We start from the raw sequence: 17,676 nt of genomic DNA on the forward strand, positions 1-17,676 counted from the left end.
TTAGTATATCAAGTCACCGGAGTAGGGGTACCTCAACTCAAAGTAGGTACCAGTAGGTACCTCAACACGGTGTGAGTGGTGTGAACATTACAAAGTACTCTGTGGTGTGAACTGTTACCTACTCTTTGCTTTGTATTGTAGTTTGTTTACTTTTAAAAAATCGCTTGTCTTGTTCCAGTAGGTACTTACTGGTACTTCCTAATATAATAATAATTCCTAATACTTCTAATAGACTTACCTACCTAATATATTATTTAAAAAATGGAAGAAGTAGATTCTATCATTTTACATTTCCTTCGTCAATTAAATATGTAAGTGTATATAATCAATAGTTACATAATTATATACCGACGTATAATTCATGAGAAAACAACAAAATTCGCCTCAATAGGACTCAATATTAATTAAAAATTTATCTTTTTTATAGAAATATTGATGATGATATTAAGAATATTTGTGATCTACCAGTTGAAAGGATAATAGAATCAGCAGCAAAATGTATTACCGCCATCAATCAAAATATAAAGGTGCCAAGTAAATTGCCTTCAGGAGTATCACAAAAGATTGAAGTTGCTGCACACGTGGCATCGATTTGTAAGGTAAAAAGTTTATTAGTTTGCAGGTGAAAGCATAAAGAACTTCATGCACTATACTGTCTCAGCTCCACACCACTGTCTCCAATCTTTCGGCTGTCTCAAACTTTCGGCTCAGCTACATCGAGCCGTCGCGTCGACCCGTTGTTCAGGAGTCGAACGCACGGCTTCCAACGATTGGACTACGGGTTTACAAGGCTACAGCGCTGCAACAAATAGCTTAAGATTGAATTACATTCCGAGGAACATTCTACGAGTCGTAAGCATGCAGTTGACACGGGACCAACAAGAGTTAGCAATGCAAGCCAACAGGTTACATGTGGCCTTTATGATAGAATTAGATGGTCTGAAGTGAACGAAGTCATGCTGTGAGCTGTATTCACTTAAATATGACTCAAATATAGAAAATTTTACTGAAAGTAACAATAATTATTATTATAAAGCTCACATATTTGCAATGCTTTATTTGGTAGAGTTAGCTAGTATTACTTGTAAGGTCCTGTGGGTATCCGCCAATTTATTAATGTTCACTACTACTACTGCATCCTCTCCAAAGCTGCATTGTTTGAGTACATATTCTTAATATCAATAATTACCTTTGTTTTAGGATCTGGGATACCAGAATGATGTTGGATACCAAACATTTCTCTATCATAATGAAACAGAATTGAGGCAAGTATTTATGTTCCTGATTGAAAAGCTCCCAAGCGAAGATAAAAAACCAAGTGCTTTAGTACACCCAACAAATAAAAAGCATCAACTGTTTCAAGAAATAAGCAATAAAATTGCAGAAGACTTGAACACTATTTGGATTCCACCATGTTGTAAACCTGGTGTTCACAGCTCTTTGGGAGATTTTCTGTGTAAACAAGGTGAAAAATATTTTTGATCATCTCATTCCTAAAATTGCTGACATCCTGACTGACCATACAAACCCCCCACTCCCTAACTCTAGATGCCCCGACCTATGATAGCATTAGTAATTATTATACTGAAATAAATTGCGACAGATGCACAGACAGTTTCATCAGTTTTACTATTTTTATACAGAATTCTAAACATACTTCTATGGCCAACTTCATGCAGCCTTCCAACCAACGAGATTTTCTTACATAGCTTATGCTTATTGCCTACCCCTACTCAAAAAAATCTGCAGAGTAATGAGCATATTATGAATACAAACCAAATTCTTTTGCATGTATGTATACAATATACATGCAATATAATATGTATTCTTTTTATTTTGATAATAAATTTATCTTTTATTTTTAAGATAAATCAACAGATACAAACATAGATTCGGAAGAGGTTGCTCGAAAACTGTCAAAGATCAAAGAAATCAGGCGGAATGCAAAAGTGATACCAAAATCATCTACAGATAATATAATACAGCAGATTATTGATACAAAACAAAGCATGGATGAGGTTAAAACATATGAAACTGATAAACCGTTGAAAGAATTAAAAGAAACTGCCATTATACTTCGACAAAATTTAGACACATTGGAAAGCGAAAGAAATGTAATGGATGTAGAATATTCGCAGGTAGGAATTTGAAACTATAATAAAAATAGGTATTTTTTTTTTAAGTTTATTATATTTTTGTACTTTTAAATTAATTTTTCAGGCACAAAAAAATTGTGATAGGATTGAGGCTGACCTAAGAAACATACAAAATATCTTACGTAGTGCTGGTATATCAGAAATTGAATCTGACTGTATGGATAACATTCTTGAAAAAGTTTATGAAAATATAAGTATGTTGCACCGAAAAAGTGAGGACCTGACTTCCAAGAATCTGTCATTGAAGATGGAAGTAGCCAAGTTGAAAGCAAACAATACTTTAAATGAAGTAAGTTTTTACTTGCTTTGAAAAAATATTACAGATTAATTTTAGTTAATTAGATGAGAACCCAACCCATTATAAATATTTTTTACAGCCTGAACGAAGTAAATGCAGAAAAATATTAATAAATTTAAAGGAAACAGCTAAAGGAATGAAAGAGGAATGTGAAAAGAAAGAAGAATTTAGAAATCAATTGAAAAATAAATACGAAAAACTGAGAGGAGGTAACAAGAGGTAATTGAAATAGAACTGTAAGACCATACTTCAAATTAAATTATAGTTCGCAAAAAATTACTCTGCGCGCCATTTTAACTTTTTGTGGCAAATTTCGTGTCAAAAGTACGATTTTAGCCCTTATTTTTAAGGCGTACTTTTTACATGATAGTTGACCCATAGTTAATGGCGCGTGAGGAGTTATTTTTACGCATTATACCTATTATGTAAATCAAACTCTCTACTTACTGTGGCATATTAGTGGTGACTGCTGAGTCAGATCAGATAAATAAAGCAGAGTTTGAGTTGTTCTATAATGCTTACTACTTGACTTTGAAGATGTACGTATAAGCGCCTTATTGGTAACTAGATGATGCCCGCGACTTGGCCCACGTGAAATTAGATTTTTTTTAAATCCCATGGGAACTCTTTGTTTTTCCGGGATAAAAAGTAGCCTGTATACCACGGATCGGAGACATCATCAGGTCTGGGATGCAAGCATTGTTTCTCTGAGACGTTTATCCACGGGATGTATCTAAACTATCTCTACCAAATTTAAACCAAATCAGTTAATAGATGGGAAAAGCTCAGACAGACGCATTTATAATAATAGTACAGATAACTGGTAGGGATGACATAAGTCAAGCTGACATAAGTTAGGAAAAGTTAAGTCCAAATTCTGATCTTGTCCATCAACCATCAATTTCTCATCTTGGATCAACATTATGCTTATCCAGATTCCAGTATAATCGACATATATCATGTTTAAAATAATGATTCTTATCTGTTTTAGGCACATTTATACTAAACGAATATTAGAAATAATAGGCAATGTTGTCAAACAGAATGCTGAAATTAAAAAAATATTGGAAGACACAAGACAACTCCAAAAAGAAATCAACACTCTTGAAGGCCAATTGGATAGATGTTTTTCAATTGCTGATGAAACATTATTCAAAGTAAATATTGGAACTGTAATTTGTTACTTTATTTGCAGAATCATAATAGGCAGTAGGCACTTAATTGTGTTTATTTTCTGCTATTTGAGTTCATCTCAAGACACATTGCGGCCAACTCGAAGCGAAGCTACATTAGAAAAGCTAAAGTAAACTGAACTTTATCACTACTATATACAAATTTCGAATGAAAAAAAACCGGTCAAGGGCGAGTTGGACTCGCGCACTAAGGGTCCCGTACCATCGTACAAGATATTACACTTATGTTAATGATATATAGCGCCATCTACAAGTAACTTAGTAAACTATTTATTTGTTCATGAACCCATTTTAATTATTCTTTTTGATGTAACCACAAATTCAGTTTTCGGATTATTCCTTTACTTGTGCTATAAGACCTATCTACCTTTCATGATTCTAGGTCTAGGAAGTACCCTATAGGTTTTTGATTTTCTTGTCTTGACAGACACGACAGACAAGCAGACAGACAACGAAATGATCCTATAAGGGTTCCTTGTGAGGTACGGAACCCTAAAAACTGAAAAAGATTCGTACGTCTACTTGTTTTGTCGAAGGAGGAATGCTCAAAAGTCGTCGGAAAAACCAACATCAGTGAAATAAATATGTAGTGTATGATAGGATATAAAAAATAAAGGCTACAAGTTGTATGGGAAAATAATAGCAATTAGCAATAACTTGGTTAGGTATGACTGGCCTTCTTCCAGAATGATGCTGATAATGCACTAAATATGCATAGGTACTATACTATATATAAGATAGCATACTAAACTTGTAATTTTGATAATTTGTTTAAAAACGAGATAGGAATATTTTTTATTCAATAAACTTTTACAAGTGCTTTTGAGTCATCAAAAGGATCTACCACTGGTTCGGAATGCCATACCTAACGAGATGAGCCAGCAAGAAACTCGGCGGTTGCTCTTTTGAAACGTTCAATTTACAATAATATATGCCATATTTTATGCAAGTAATTGCATGCGCGGCGGGCACACTGCTGGAGTTAGTAAAATACCTACACGATTTTTTATCATTTACTTAACCTTCATTCTATAATAATATCCCTTTTTTAGGAGCATATTTTTAATAGATTTTTTAAAACTTGTAAAAGGAAGTCTAAAATTGACAGTGAAATTTTTGCGCACAGGTAATTGAAATGGTAGGCTTCCCACACCTCCCACCACAGACTTGACTTGACCTAATTTAAAAAAATTACCCAGACGGGAATCGAACCCACGACGTCTTACTAAGCGAGGCAGGTTGTAAAAGATTTATGGCAATACTACTAAATATATCCATGCGTTTTGTTAATAAAACTCGAAATTTATCACATAGTATTATGTAACATGGTTAATAAAATACTTCTTCTTTACTTCAGGACGCTAAACGGGACGATCAAGCAAAAAAGGCCTACAAGCTACTAGCATTGCTGCATTCAGAATGTAACACTATAGTGACATTAGTCAATGACACTGGTACTCTATCTAGGGATATCATAGATTTAGAGGATAACATAAAGGCAGAGAAGTCAAAGAGGACTGAAGATATTCTGCAGAAAATACAGCTAGATCTCTCAAAACTGCAAAATGAATCTTATTAATGTAACCTACCCTAATGTACGATTATGGTATATGCTTTCAATTACTTCCTATTTATATTCACATAAACTTTAAGGGGCAATTCACAGTGATGCATAGTCAAAGTAACAATTATAATTTTACACAGGCAGTAGAAAAAGTACATAGCATTTTACATAGCATAGAACCAATATTATTATGATTGATTAAAACCATTTAAAAACTGTTTCAAAATGTTCATTATTCTGATGGTCTTGCACTTGCACGCAATATTGTTAAACTAATAATTATGTTTAAGTACCTACTTATATCTAAGTTAATGAACTTAACTTTCAATGGCTATGCTTCTTCATCTATCTCTATATATAAAATTCAAAGTCCTGACTGACTGACTGACTGACATAGATATCAACACACAGCCTAAACCGCTGGTCCTAAAGACATGAAATTTGGAGGGTCTATTCTTTGTGAAGAGTAGGTATCCACTAAGAAAGGATTTTTCGAAATTCCACCCCTAGTGGGTTAAATGGGGGATGGAAGTTTGTATGAAAGTCTGTCATTTTTCAAGTTATTTGCATGAAAATTGGTATTTGGGTTTCAGTCACAAATGAAGAAATACGTGTTTCAGGATTTTTGGAAAAAGTTGCCCATAAGGGTGGTAAAATAGGGGATGTAAGTTTGTATGTGAAATCAATGCACAGCCTTAAACCGCTGGTCCTAAAGACATGAAATTTGGAGGATCTATTCTTTGTACAGAGTAGGTATCCACTAAGAAAGGATTTTTCGAAATTCCATCCCTAAGTGGGTTAAATGGGGGATGGAAGTTTGTATGAAAGTCGGTCATTTTTCAAGTTATTGGTATTTGGCACGGAACAGAAAGAACAGTGGAAGTGCAATTCACCAAAATTACTATAGGAACCGCTGTCGCCAAACTCATACAAATATACCGATAGTCATATATTGCACTACAAAGAAACAAATCATTTGATTTGTCGTTTAAGTTTAGTCAAAACTAGCCTACGTCACAGATTTGGAAACAAACCCTGACGTTCTAGAAATAAGATTTATTTTGCTTTAGCGGAAGAACGTATTTACGAGCTATAGTCACACTCACGTCACACTAGATTCAATTGTCCAATTAATTCCGCTACTTGACCATAGATGGCGGTATTCTAAGTGGTAGCAATTATAAACTTAATTACGTTGACCATATGGTTGACATTTGCGTGATCGGTCGATTTTTTTTCCTCCTCAGCTAAGGCCGCACCACGTAGCTCAATGAATTACCTATCGATATCGATAGATACTCGTTATTTTGTTCATTCGCAAAAATAAAATTAAAAAGGTAATTATAAAATTGAATAAAAGTGCTGGTATGTATGCATGCCTTTTACAAGTATGCACAATAAATACTGCAACGTATGAAAATAGTTAAATTTTATTTATTGCCCTTGAAATAAAACATATTTGTTAAGAAACTGGCATTTCGAAAGTCTTATTTTTAATTTTAATAAACGGTGTATGCGTTTATGTATATATTTTTCGACTATTGCCTTCATCAAATCGGTAACGTGATTAGACGCAGGAATCTCCGAATCACTTTGTCTTTTCGAAGAACCTGGAGTGACCACATTTATCATTTTGTGGCTGAAACCAAAATTAAATTTTGAGAATAAATCCGTACTAATATTATAAATGCGAAAGTGTGTCTGTCTGTCTGTCTGTCTGCTAGCTTTTCACGGCTCAACCGTTCAACCGTTTTTGATGAAATTTGGTACAGCGATAGCTTGCATCCCGGGAAAGGACATAGGCTACTTTTTATCCCGGAAAGTTGAAAAGTTCCCACAGGATTTTTAAAAACCTAAATCCACGCGGACGAAGTCGCGGGCATCATCTAGTACCTATATAAAAATGAATAGGAGAAAAATTAATTAGTGTGTTTATGAATTAAATTTGATATTTAGTCAGTCAATCTTCATACAAAAATATAACTAAGAGGTGGTGTTGTTTTGTATTATAATATCAAGTATTTTCAATACTTACTGAAAGTAATAAAATAAAACAAGGTTACTTACTTGATTAAAAAACTTAACGATTTTCATTGATGGAAGCGCAGTAGGTTTCGTATATCTATATCCTTTATTTGATATTATAAAATCGACTTCTAAAAAAATGTTCAGAGCATAATATCATGCTTGATTTGGTTGGCATCCAATTAACTCTACCCGTTGCATCTATCCATTTCTCTTTGATGCTTGCATCTTTGGGAAACCTAAAAATATTTTAAATGAAGGTTAGAGGAACTACTGATGTCTATTTAGTGATCAATGCAACGTCTCACTCATTAATAAATTATAATTATTGCGTTACTATTTATTTATATCCTTGTATCGATATCAATCGATAAATTCAATATTCGACTTGGCCACATCACTACTTGAGTAGCGAACACGGAGCGAAGTACTTTCGGAATAGAATCAATCCAAAATAAACTTTATCTTAATTGGTTAAGGTTGATTTTGACTAACCGTTCTATTAAATATTAGTAAATTGAAATAAATTAAGATTTTATAGAAAACAATGAAAATCGTACTTACCGATGATACGAAACACCTCCATTTTTAAGATTTTTTCTCCTACTATCATTTTTACACTCCAAAACGGAACAGTAACATTGCTAGGGCAATATGAATTTGTCGCGAGACTACCAACTCCACGCGATGTTAGAACGCGACTGGGATCACTGTTTTACGTAACTACGCTTAATTGTGGCACGCGTGCCACGCCTACTTAGCACTTCCACTGTTTTTTCTGTTCCGTGGTATTTGGGCTTTCGGTCACAAATGAAGAAATACGTGTTTCAGGATTTTTGGAAAATTCGCCCATAAGGGTGGTAAAATAGGGGATGTAAGTTTGTATGGGAAAGTTTTAATTATTGATATTCTTAGGTCACGCCACCTCTCTTAATGAGCTTAGCTATAAAAGCTGAGCGCGCGCGAGCACTGGGCTCATTTCGCTACTGATTTTTGTGCTGTATTCATCGTGGTCTGGTTTGAATTATGTTTTTCTTTATTACTGACTTTTACTTTTTGTGTCTTTCGTGTTAAATTTTGTTCCAATCATTAAAAGTTTGATAATTGTAAAAGTATTTGGTTTTGTGTTAATAAATTGTGTTTTTTTTAATTGAATTTTACTTCTGTACCTAAATTCAGAAGTGGGATTCCTATTCAATAGCCCACTATAGTTAAAATTTAGTCACTGACAATCAGTTTGCTTAAATTGGAACAAAATTCTAACCTTTAAATTTTTGTTGTTTTTCTTGTACAATGTCGGATCGCGGGTATCGTAACCGCGATCGTAGCCGTGATGTGCCGTGATCAAACTCGAAGTTGTCGAAGCAGACCACGTTGATGTGAAACAGCAGGGCCTAGATGTAGGTCGCGAGATCACGCACTTAGTCGTGTTTTTATCCAAACGTTGCACTCAATACTGAATCAATACTCCGCGATCGAGAAAAACGTGTCGAGACTTGTCGAAAATAGTTTAACCTCTGTAGTAACTAAACGCGAGTGTAATATTAATCGTCTCGGTAACACTGTGACCGTTCAAAGAGAATGCAACACTCCCGTTTCCGCACCTTGTTCCGCACAAGATGAAGTCACTGCAATTAAATCTTTAAAATCAAGTACCTATACCTTTGGCTTTAATTTTAATTTTAATTTGCTAAGCACGTATTGGCCACGCGAACGTATCTAGTTCAAGTGTGTTTATCCAAATTGAATTTTTGTCTAAAAGTTTTCACGTCTACCCTACGTGTTTTTGTGAATTAATAATGCCGTCGTCTAAATCTACTAATAGATTTAAGTATAAAAGTAATTCACGTAAATTGAATAATGAACAAAGGCGTGCTAGTCGGTGTCGTACAATTAGTGGAACGTAGATGTCTTTATTTTTGGTCTCGATTTTTAATGATGTTGATGCATGGTGTAAAAAAGTTGATCATGTTCGTAACCTCAACCGATGGCATAGCCGGGAGGTAGTTTCGTAAAGTGGAACTTGTACAAAAGGTTTTTGTTATGATCAGTCTTAGATCAATTTTAAAACGGAATTTATTCCACTGTGCCCACGAGAGGTAGACATTGAGATTAAGAACATCTATGTCGGTCCATTAGTCACTTCATGAAGTATCTCACCAAGATACCCGCAATTTGAATTCGCAGTTTAAGACTAGAAAGCGTAGTCTTAGTCATAGTACTTTCCAATCACGCTGTTTTCTGAGTGAAAATTAGGATCACAGAGTGTACCTACTGTACAAAAAGTTAAAACTTATCGAAAACCAAAAACATCGGTTTTGATGCAGTTTGTTCTTTTTGTAAAAAGAGTAACCGTAATGTAGGTAGATGAGTTTTTGCTGAACAATTATTTTTGCCACGAGATAACAAATTGAGTTTCCACAAGATTAGAAATCAGTCTTCATATGGTGTTAGATCGTTGTATGAATAGGTGGATCTGTCGTAATAAGGACTGTACTAAACCAACTGGGAAATACTTATATTCGAACACGATTCGAACATAGTGCTCACATTTATCTTTCTTTTCTCGAATGTTCCGACGCAATGCTGCACGCTTGGCTGCGGGCTTTGGAACTTTGCACGAGCGTGACGATGCGCTGGCGTTACTGCGCCGTGCCGCGCCGCTGCCATGCCTTCCTGCGCTCTGCACGAGCGTGACGCTGCGCTGGCGTTGCTGCGCCGTGCCGCGCCGCTGCCATGCCTTTCTGCGCTCTGCACGAGCGTGACGATGCGCTGGCGTTGCTGCGCCGTGCCGCGCCGCTGCCATGCCTTCCTGCGCTCTGCACGAGCGTGACGCTGCGCTGGCGTTGCTGCGCCGTGCCGCGCCGCTGCCATGCCTTTCTGCGCTCTGCACGAGCGTGACGCTGCGCTGGCGTTGCTGCGCCGTGACGCGCCGCTGCCATGCCTTCCTGCGCTCTGCACGAGCGTGACGCTGCGCTGGCGTTGCTGCGCCGTGCCGCGCCGCTGCCATGCCTTCCTGCGCTCTGCACGAGCGTGACGCTGCGCTGGCGTTGCTGCGCCGTGCCGCGCCGCTGCCATGCCTTTCTGCGCTCTGCACGAGCGTGACGCTGCGCTGGCGTTACTGCGCCGTGCCGCGCCGCTGCCATGCCTTTCTGCGCTCTGCACGAGCATGACGGTGCGCTGGCGTTGCTGCGCCGTGCCGCGCCGCTGACATGCCTTCTTGCGCTCTGCACGAGCGTGACGCTGCGCTGGCGTTGCTGCGCCGTGCCGCGCCGCTGCCATGCCTTTCTGCGCTCTGCACGAGCGTGACGCTGCGCTGGCGTTGCTGCGCCGTGCCGCGCCGCTGCCATGCCTTCCTGCGCTCTGCACGAGCGTGACGCTGCGCTGGCGTTGCTGCGCCGTGCCGCGCCGCTGCCATGCCTTTCTGCGCTCTGCACGAGCGTGACGCTGCGCTGGCGTTACTGCGCCGTGCCGCGCCGCTGCCATGCCTTCCTGCGCTCTGCACGAGCGTGACGCTGCGCTGGCGTTGCTGCGCCGTGCCGCGCCGCTGCCATGCCTTTCTGCGCTCTGCACGAGCGTGACGATGCGCTGGCGTTGCTGCGCCGTGCCGCGCCGCTGCCATGCCTTCCTGCGCTCTGCACGAGCGTGACGCTGCGCTGGCGTTGCTGCGCCGTGCCGCGCCGCTGCCATGCCTTTCTGCGCTCTGCACGAGCATGACGGTGCGCTGGCGTTGCTGCGCCGTGCCGCGCCGCTGACATGCCTTCCTGCGCTCTGCACGAGCGTGACGCTGCGCTGGCGTTGCTGCGCCGCTGCCGCGCCTTTCTGCGCCGTGCCGCGCCGCTGCCGCGCCTTTCTGCGCTCTTGGCGAGCCAGACGGCGCGCTGGTGGTACTGCGCTGCGTGCGCCGCTGCGGGCTACGGTGCCTCTCGTGAGCATGGTGGCTCACTGGTGTTCGGTGCCAAGCCGTGCATGCTGCTCCAAGCGTCGGCGCCCTTCGTGAACGTTTCAGCTCACTGGTATTGTGGCACGATGCCATGCGCATCGTGGGGCAACACAAGCGCTGCCAAGCCCTTGTACGAGCCGATTGGTGAGAATGTTCTTTTTTTAAAGTTAGTGTTCATGATTTCAATAGGCACGTGTTGTATTAAAGCACGTGACCTACGCATACCGTCTTGGACTTGAAGGTGTTTCGTATGACATGCTAGCCAGCGACGCACTGTAGTGTGTTCGTAAATAATGTAACGCGGGTAGATTCAACTCTTTTAGAAAATCTGATAATTCCCGTTACCGATTGTTTCCGAGTTTACCATTTTTATGAGATTCATTTGTTAGGGTCAGGCGAGGCCGAGTCTTAAGGACAAGGCCATAACGTAGGTAAAAGTCCTTACCCCTTGAGTACATTAAACAAATCTGGCAATCTAAGATCTAGCTGGGTACTTTCGGCGCTACGTTGAGGAGTATGCTATTCAGACAGCCTGCCTTGCACGTTTGACGAAAAAAAGAGGTTCCTTTTCATTGAGGCCCTGAACAGGAAAAGATACGTCAGAACATCACTGAGCGACTCACCACTGAGTCCAAGGTAGCAATCTTTGCTAATTTACCCAGGGTGCAGTGAGTAGGTAGTACTCCTACGTGCTGGAAGCGACTTCCGCCACCATTTGGTTTGTCTTCAGTTTAAGGGTGTGACCAACTACAACGCTTTCACAGCCACCGAGCGCTGCTGCTTCTGCGCGTTACCCGTAAGTGGATTTATTTCCATGAATTATCTTCACCTTTGAGTACTAAAAGCGCACGATGATGTGTTATGGCGACTATCTTAGCTGCAACCCTTTAAGTCAACGGCATCACCAAGCCGAGCAACTGAATTTAGATGGTGCAGGTCGCAGATAAGGACACGCTCGTCGAGTATCTGTAAGTGGGACAGCTAGACTCTCATCGGTATGTGTACTAAAGTGTTACGCTCTATTACCGCTACTCACCAGTAGGAGCGGAAGCGTGGTTTTCGTGATACCGTCTTAGTCTGCTGCAAGTCTTCGTCGAAAAGACTCTGGACCTGACCCTGAAGTACCTCTAGTTTCTTGGGCTACGTGAGTTCGTAGGCAAGCATGCGGTTCACTACCTGGTTTGTATATCAAACAAGCAGGTCTCCAGAGTTCCTCACCAGCACACAACAATGTGGTTGCTGAAACTGTACGGCTTGATCTCCAGATTGATATCGTGCCTGGCAGGGATGCCTATGATAATCAGAATCGTTGTCCGCCTCGTGTGTTTCAGGCTGGAGCCATGGTGTTTGTGATCAAGTACTCCCAGTCCACGGGGAAACTTGATCCTGGTATGCGGGGGCCATACAAGGTCCTGAATACCCTGCCAAGCAGCCGCTACGAGCTGGAGCTGCTGAGTGGGTCGTATGGCACGACTACTCAGGTGGCAGTGGAGGGCATGGTGCCCTGGCGGGGAGAGTGGCGCCTGGACGCGTGTACTGCTTTCTTCAAGTATGAGTTCAGCTTGTTGACTACTTTGTGGTGGTGAAGATGAAAGTCGTGATTTTGTTAATCATAGCCCCAAAACTCTCACCCTCCTAACTAAAAAGGCCTTGCTTGCTCCCTTACGTACTTATCTACTTACGGACTGATCCACGACATCTATTTTTGTGCTATGACTAAACAAATCACGGTAATGCTTTACTCCTCAAGGGAAGTTCAACGGTGGCTGGTTGAGATGCACTTTCATAGACTGTTGCCCGAGCCCGGTGGTCTGATGATGGTCATCTCAAGTTCCTGCTCCATAGACCGTTGCCCGAGTCTGGTGGTCTGAGACCGTTGCCCGAGTCTGGTGGTCTGATGATGGTCACCTCAAGTTCCTGCTTCATAGACCGTTGCCCGAGTCTGGCGGTGTGAGACCGTTCCCCGAGTCTGGCGGTCTGAAGATGATGAGAAGAAGCGCGCGCTAGGTTTGAGACGTCTCATAGGTTGTTAGGTGTCACCTCCTCTGGGTGATAGGGACACCCCATAAAACTAAATGATTTATCTACATGTCTAGCTAATACTAAGTCGCATTTCGAATTGCTTACCCATTGTGTTACCATTTATAGCTATGGAGTTGTGCTATATCGAAGCTAATTTCAGGTGATGACTATGAAGTAGTTGGCCCAGGTGCTGGTCCCCCTTCCGCACCTGAGTCTGCCCCGGCACCTTACGCGGTAGAGGCAGAGGCATCGCTCCATTCGGCGAGCTCCTCACCGGTCTCCCCTCGCGCACCGCACGCCGACAGCGTTGCGGCACCAGCTGCAAGTCTCCGCAGAGAAGATCTCACGACCTTTTCTGGCTATTTTGGCGGGCGAGGACGCCGCATAGTCAGGAGAGGCCGTCTTAGGTCACGCCACCTCTCTTAATGAGCTTAGCTATAAAAGCTGAGCGCGCGCGAGCACTGGGCTCATTTCGCTACTGATTTTTGTGCTGTATTCATCGTGGTCTGGTTTGAATTATGTTTTTCTTTATTACTGACTTTTACTTTTTGTGTCTTTCGTGTTAAATTTTGTTCCAATCATTAAAAGTTTGATAATTGTAAAAGTATTTGGTTTTGTGTTAATAAATTGTGTTTTTTTTAATTGAATTTTACTTCTGTACCTAAATATATTATAATTGACTTGAATGTTATAATGTTTGTTTCTGCAAAAAAAAATGCCATTTGTTTCCTGTAGGCCACGCGGGCGAAGCCGCGGATAGAAGCTAGTTAGTGATATAAATGTTCCACTAGATGAACTATCAGTACCCTTATTATAAATGCGAAAGTATGTTTGTTTGTCGGTTTGTCCTTCAATCACGTCGCAACGGATTGACGTGATTTTTGCATGGGTATAGATTAGGACCTGGAGAGTGACAGGCTACTTTTTATCCCAGAAAATCAAAAGTTCCCACGGGCTTTTAAAAACCTAATTCGGCGCGGACGAAGTCTCGGGCATCATCTAGTAAATAATAATAATGAGACTCATAGTAACATGGCCCAACCAACATCAGTGTCTGCACTCCTGTCTACCTACCTACTTATAAACTTTCAAGAGGAATGTTTATAAGAGGTATATTTTAATAGGTAGACATTTAATATAATATACATTCATATCTATATTATTTTGTCTAATAGGTAGGCTCCCCGTTCAATGCTGGCTGGTCCATTACTACTATAAAATAAAAATCATTTTTTTTACAAAATGTTTTGTTATACAACATGGCTTATTTTATTTTTTCACTTTCGTTTGGGTAAAATCTCAGGTGGAATATAATCCTCATCATCTTTTTGCTGTCCTGTCTTTTTAACTGATGAAGTGTCTTCAAGTTTTTCTTTTTCCTCAATTTGTAAGTCAATGTCCTCTTCATTTTCAAAAAACCATAATTTTTGCTCCTCCACCTGCATTTGTTTTTGTTTCTCCATAATATTTTTTATACGGTTTGCTCTATCTAGCCGCTTTGATTGCGCCTCAAGTTTGTCTTCCCGAATTTGTTCCCAATTTGAAAACAGCTGTAAAGGTTTTGAAATGAACTTGTCATGTTTACAGTATTTTGCATAAAACTACTACTATCAGATTCTAGCATACACATAGATTTCAGAATAATATTATTACTGATGAATAATGACTATAAATATTGACCACATTATGTGAAAATGATGCGTTTTTGTGTGGTAATATTTTTCGGGATTCAAATGACCTCTATGAATATAAGAATATTATAGCCTAGTGGTTAAGAATGACTTCATATTCACTTGCTATAATAGTGAGGGAAAACATGTTGGGGAAACCTACATGCCTGTGAGTTCTCCATAATGTTCGCAAAAGTTTTTTAAGTCAGCCAATCTGCACTGGGTCAGTGTTTGACTATTGCCTTAAGCCTAAACCCTTCTTATTCTGAGATTGATATGATGATAACAATATTAAATTATGAGTTACTAGGTTTTGCCCACGTCCGTGGTACATAATATATTATGAAATTTATAGCCTAATTTACTTCTGAATAACAGCTTTCTAATAGTGAAATAGTTTTTGAAATCGGTCCAGTAGTTTTGAGTTTATTTAGTACAAACATACAAAAATACAAATCTTTTCTCTTTATAATATTAGGGAAAAAACTAGACTTCAAGTCATTTGTATACAAGCGACTGTTATTCCAGTTGTAATAGGAGTGACGGGGGTAGTGGCTGGAAGCATTAGAAAGTATGTAGATAAATTAGATACAAACATTGATATAAGCATCCTTCAAAAACAAGCAGCACTACACTCTTCAATCGTAATATCCAAAGTACTAGGTGGTACTGTTTTCGTTCACAACACACAATATTATTGTTGTGACGTAAATACCTTTTTTCCTGCATGTTGCGGGACAGGGTATTTATTTCAACCAACTACAAGTTGAGAGAGGAAGACTCCTTGAATTAGTGAATTTGTAAAACTTACTTTTTTTTGGGCAGCAATATCTTTATTTTGTATTCTATTGATAGCATTTTCAATTGCAATTTTAAGTGAATTTTCCAATTTTGTATCGGCAACAGGTGCTTTGTTCAATACTTCAATGCATTGACATAATATAATTTTTGTGTCTTCTTCTAGAAGTTCTATTTCCTTATTTATTAGCTCTACTACTTCAGTACACAATTTGAAGTTTTTCTTTTCAGCTACTTGTTTGCACAGTGAGAACAACTTATCATATTTCTTATAAAACAACCAACCTATAATTTGTAAATTACAACTAACATTGTCGTTACTACTTTTTGACATCAAAGCCAAAGTTTTTCCAGACAAAGTTTTCAAGTCCTTTATGTCAAAGTGATCATCAAAATATGGATTTCTCAAGAACTTGATCCTAATCTTTATTTCTTCTTTCTTTTTATTTTCTTCTTGGGATATTATTGGTTCTTCAGAAGGGCCCATGTACTCTGATAGGTATTTGTAACTAGCATATTGACAAAGTGTGTTGGTTATATCATTTGTAAAATCTTCTTGTAACATAATAAATGAAGCTACATTAGATGCATACTCATATTCTTGAGATGTAATTAATTTATCTAATAACATATTAGCTGTATAGAAATCCAAAAACACACCAAAGTTCAAAGGATCTTGAAGGATTTGTATTAATTCCTGAATATTGCCAAATTCCATATAGTTTCTTATAGTTGCATGATGTGTTGATTCTAGTGTGTTACCCGTCTCTGCCGAAAGTCGTAGCTTGTGCAAAAGGTCTTTTAGTTCCTCAAGATAAACAGGATCTCTTACTGCATTTGCAAATATATCTACATCGATAGCACTTATAATACCCTTAGATAAAAAATTTTGATCTAATATATTGTAGAAGTCATTCAGATTCACTTTAGTAAGTATTGGTGAGGATATTTGCAGCTTCCAAGCTTCATTGCATTTATATTCATTAGTTAAAAATGTTCGTTTCGGTAATAATACAAGCGCATATTGCCTTAGAATTGAGCATCTTCTAAAACTGCGTAACATTTTGTTTATTTTACTAATAATTAAAGAGAATAACAATACCACTATGCTATTCGTGCTATTCTCTATCTAATATGTAAAAAGTACTCTGTGATCTAATCAAAGACGTATAATAATTTAAGTCAAAGACTTAAGAGTAGTACGGTATAATATTATAATCTTCTTCTTCTTCTTAAATATAATAATCACTTGTAAAAACTAAAGTGTCATGTCACCTAAACTTTAGGTCCTAAAGTGTTACCATACCAAACGGCGAAAACAGCCCGCAAGCAAAAACCAAAAAATCAGGCAAGGAGGCAGGCGCCAGTGCCACAGATCACTTATATCTATGATCACTCGATCTTGGCACGTGGTGGCAATGTTAGGTTCAGATTTTAGCCACGCGCCAAGATAGCCTTGTCGCACTGTAAATAAAAGCTTTTTACTTAATTTTTTTTGTGCGAAAGATAAAATTTGATTGTTTGTTTTTTTTCCTATTTGAGAGTAGCCAACGGTACACAAAGAATTTTTTTTATATCTAAATTAAAAGTAAAAAAAAAACTTGTTAAGTTTGTAACTAATTTCTCATTAAGTGAAATTTGTATAGGTACCTACTCATCTAATTTCTTATGAGAATAAAATTCTTTAACCATAATAATAATTACTTGAAGATGGAAACAAATAAACTATTAATGAACTTAAATCTAAAAAAAAAGAAAACAATATTAAATTAAAACTAAAATAAATTAAATTAAATCTAAAACCTCATCGAGACCACCGCAGCGAGGCATTGTACCCAGGATGCTGGCAGCATTACCCCTTTGGATGGCCAAACTAATTCTTTGGCCAAGGTAGCTGCCAGCTCTCGGGTCCCCGGTTGACTCGATAACTCTTTTCGCAATTTCTTCAAAAAGAGCTCGAGCCCCCGGGCCCCACGGCCCCAAGGTCTCCACACCAAAAGGCACGAA

General features: G+C 39.1%; 2 protein-coding genes across 3 annotated transcripts; one reads left to right on the forward strand and one right to left on the reverse strand.

Annotated features, from left to right (window-relative positions):
* The first annotated feature begins 120 nt into the window (after window positions 1–120).
* Window positions 121–13,843, forward strand: LOC117983301 (coiled-coil domain-containing protein 22 homolog). Of its 2 annotated transcripts, none has more exons than XM_069499003.1 (8): window positions 121–311; window positions 428–599; window positions 1,201–1,465; window positions 1,879–2,138; window positions 2,221–2,445; window positions 2,534–2,673; window positions 3,446–3,611; window positions 5,005–13,843. In XM_069499003.1, exons 1-8 carry the CDS (start codon window positions 262–264, stop codon window positions 5,224–5,226), a joined length of 1,500 nt encoding a protein of 499 aa, XP_069355104.1. In that variant the 5' UTR covers window positions 121–261; the 3' UTR covers window positions 5,227–13,843. The 2 variants fall into 2 exon arrangements, with proteins under 2 accessions (XP_069355104.1, XP_034825694.1); XM_034969803.2 differs by having other exon boundaries at window positions 122–311; window positions 1,867–2,138.
* Window positions 13,844–14,446: 603 nt separating this feature from the next.
* LOC117982891 (WD repeat-containing protein 87) lies at window positions 14,447–16,926 on the reverse strand. The gene is made up of 2 exons (XM_034969326.2): window positions 15,683–16,926; window positions 14,447–14,751 (listed from the first exon to the last, which is right to left on the reverse strand). The coding sequence occupies exons 1-2, from the start codon at window positions 16,730–16,732 to the stop codon at window positions 14,479–14,481; spliced, it is 1,323 nt and encodes a 440-aa protein (XP_034825217.1). The 5' UTR covers window positions 16,733–16,926; the 3' UTR covers window positions 14,447–14,478.
* Window positions 16,927–17,676: the final 750 nt, after the last annotated feature.

This window comes from Maniola hyperantus, chromosome 6 (genome assembly GCF_902806685.2).
Source record: "Maniola hyperantus chromosome 6, iAphHyp1.2, whole genome shotgun sequence".
NCBI lineage: Eukaryota > Metazoa > Arthropoda > Insecta > Lepidoptera > Nymphalidae > Maniola > Maniola hyperantus.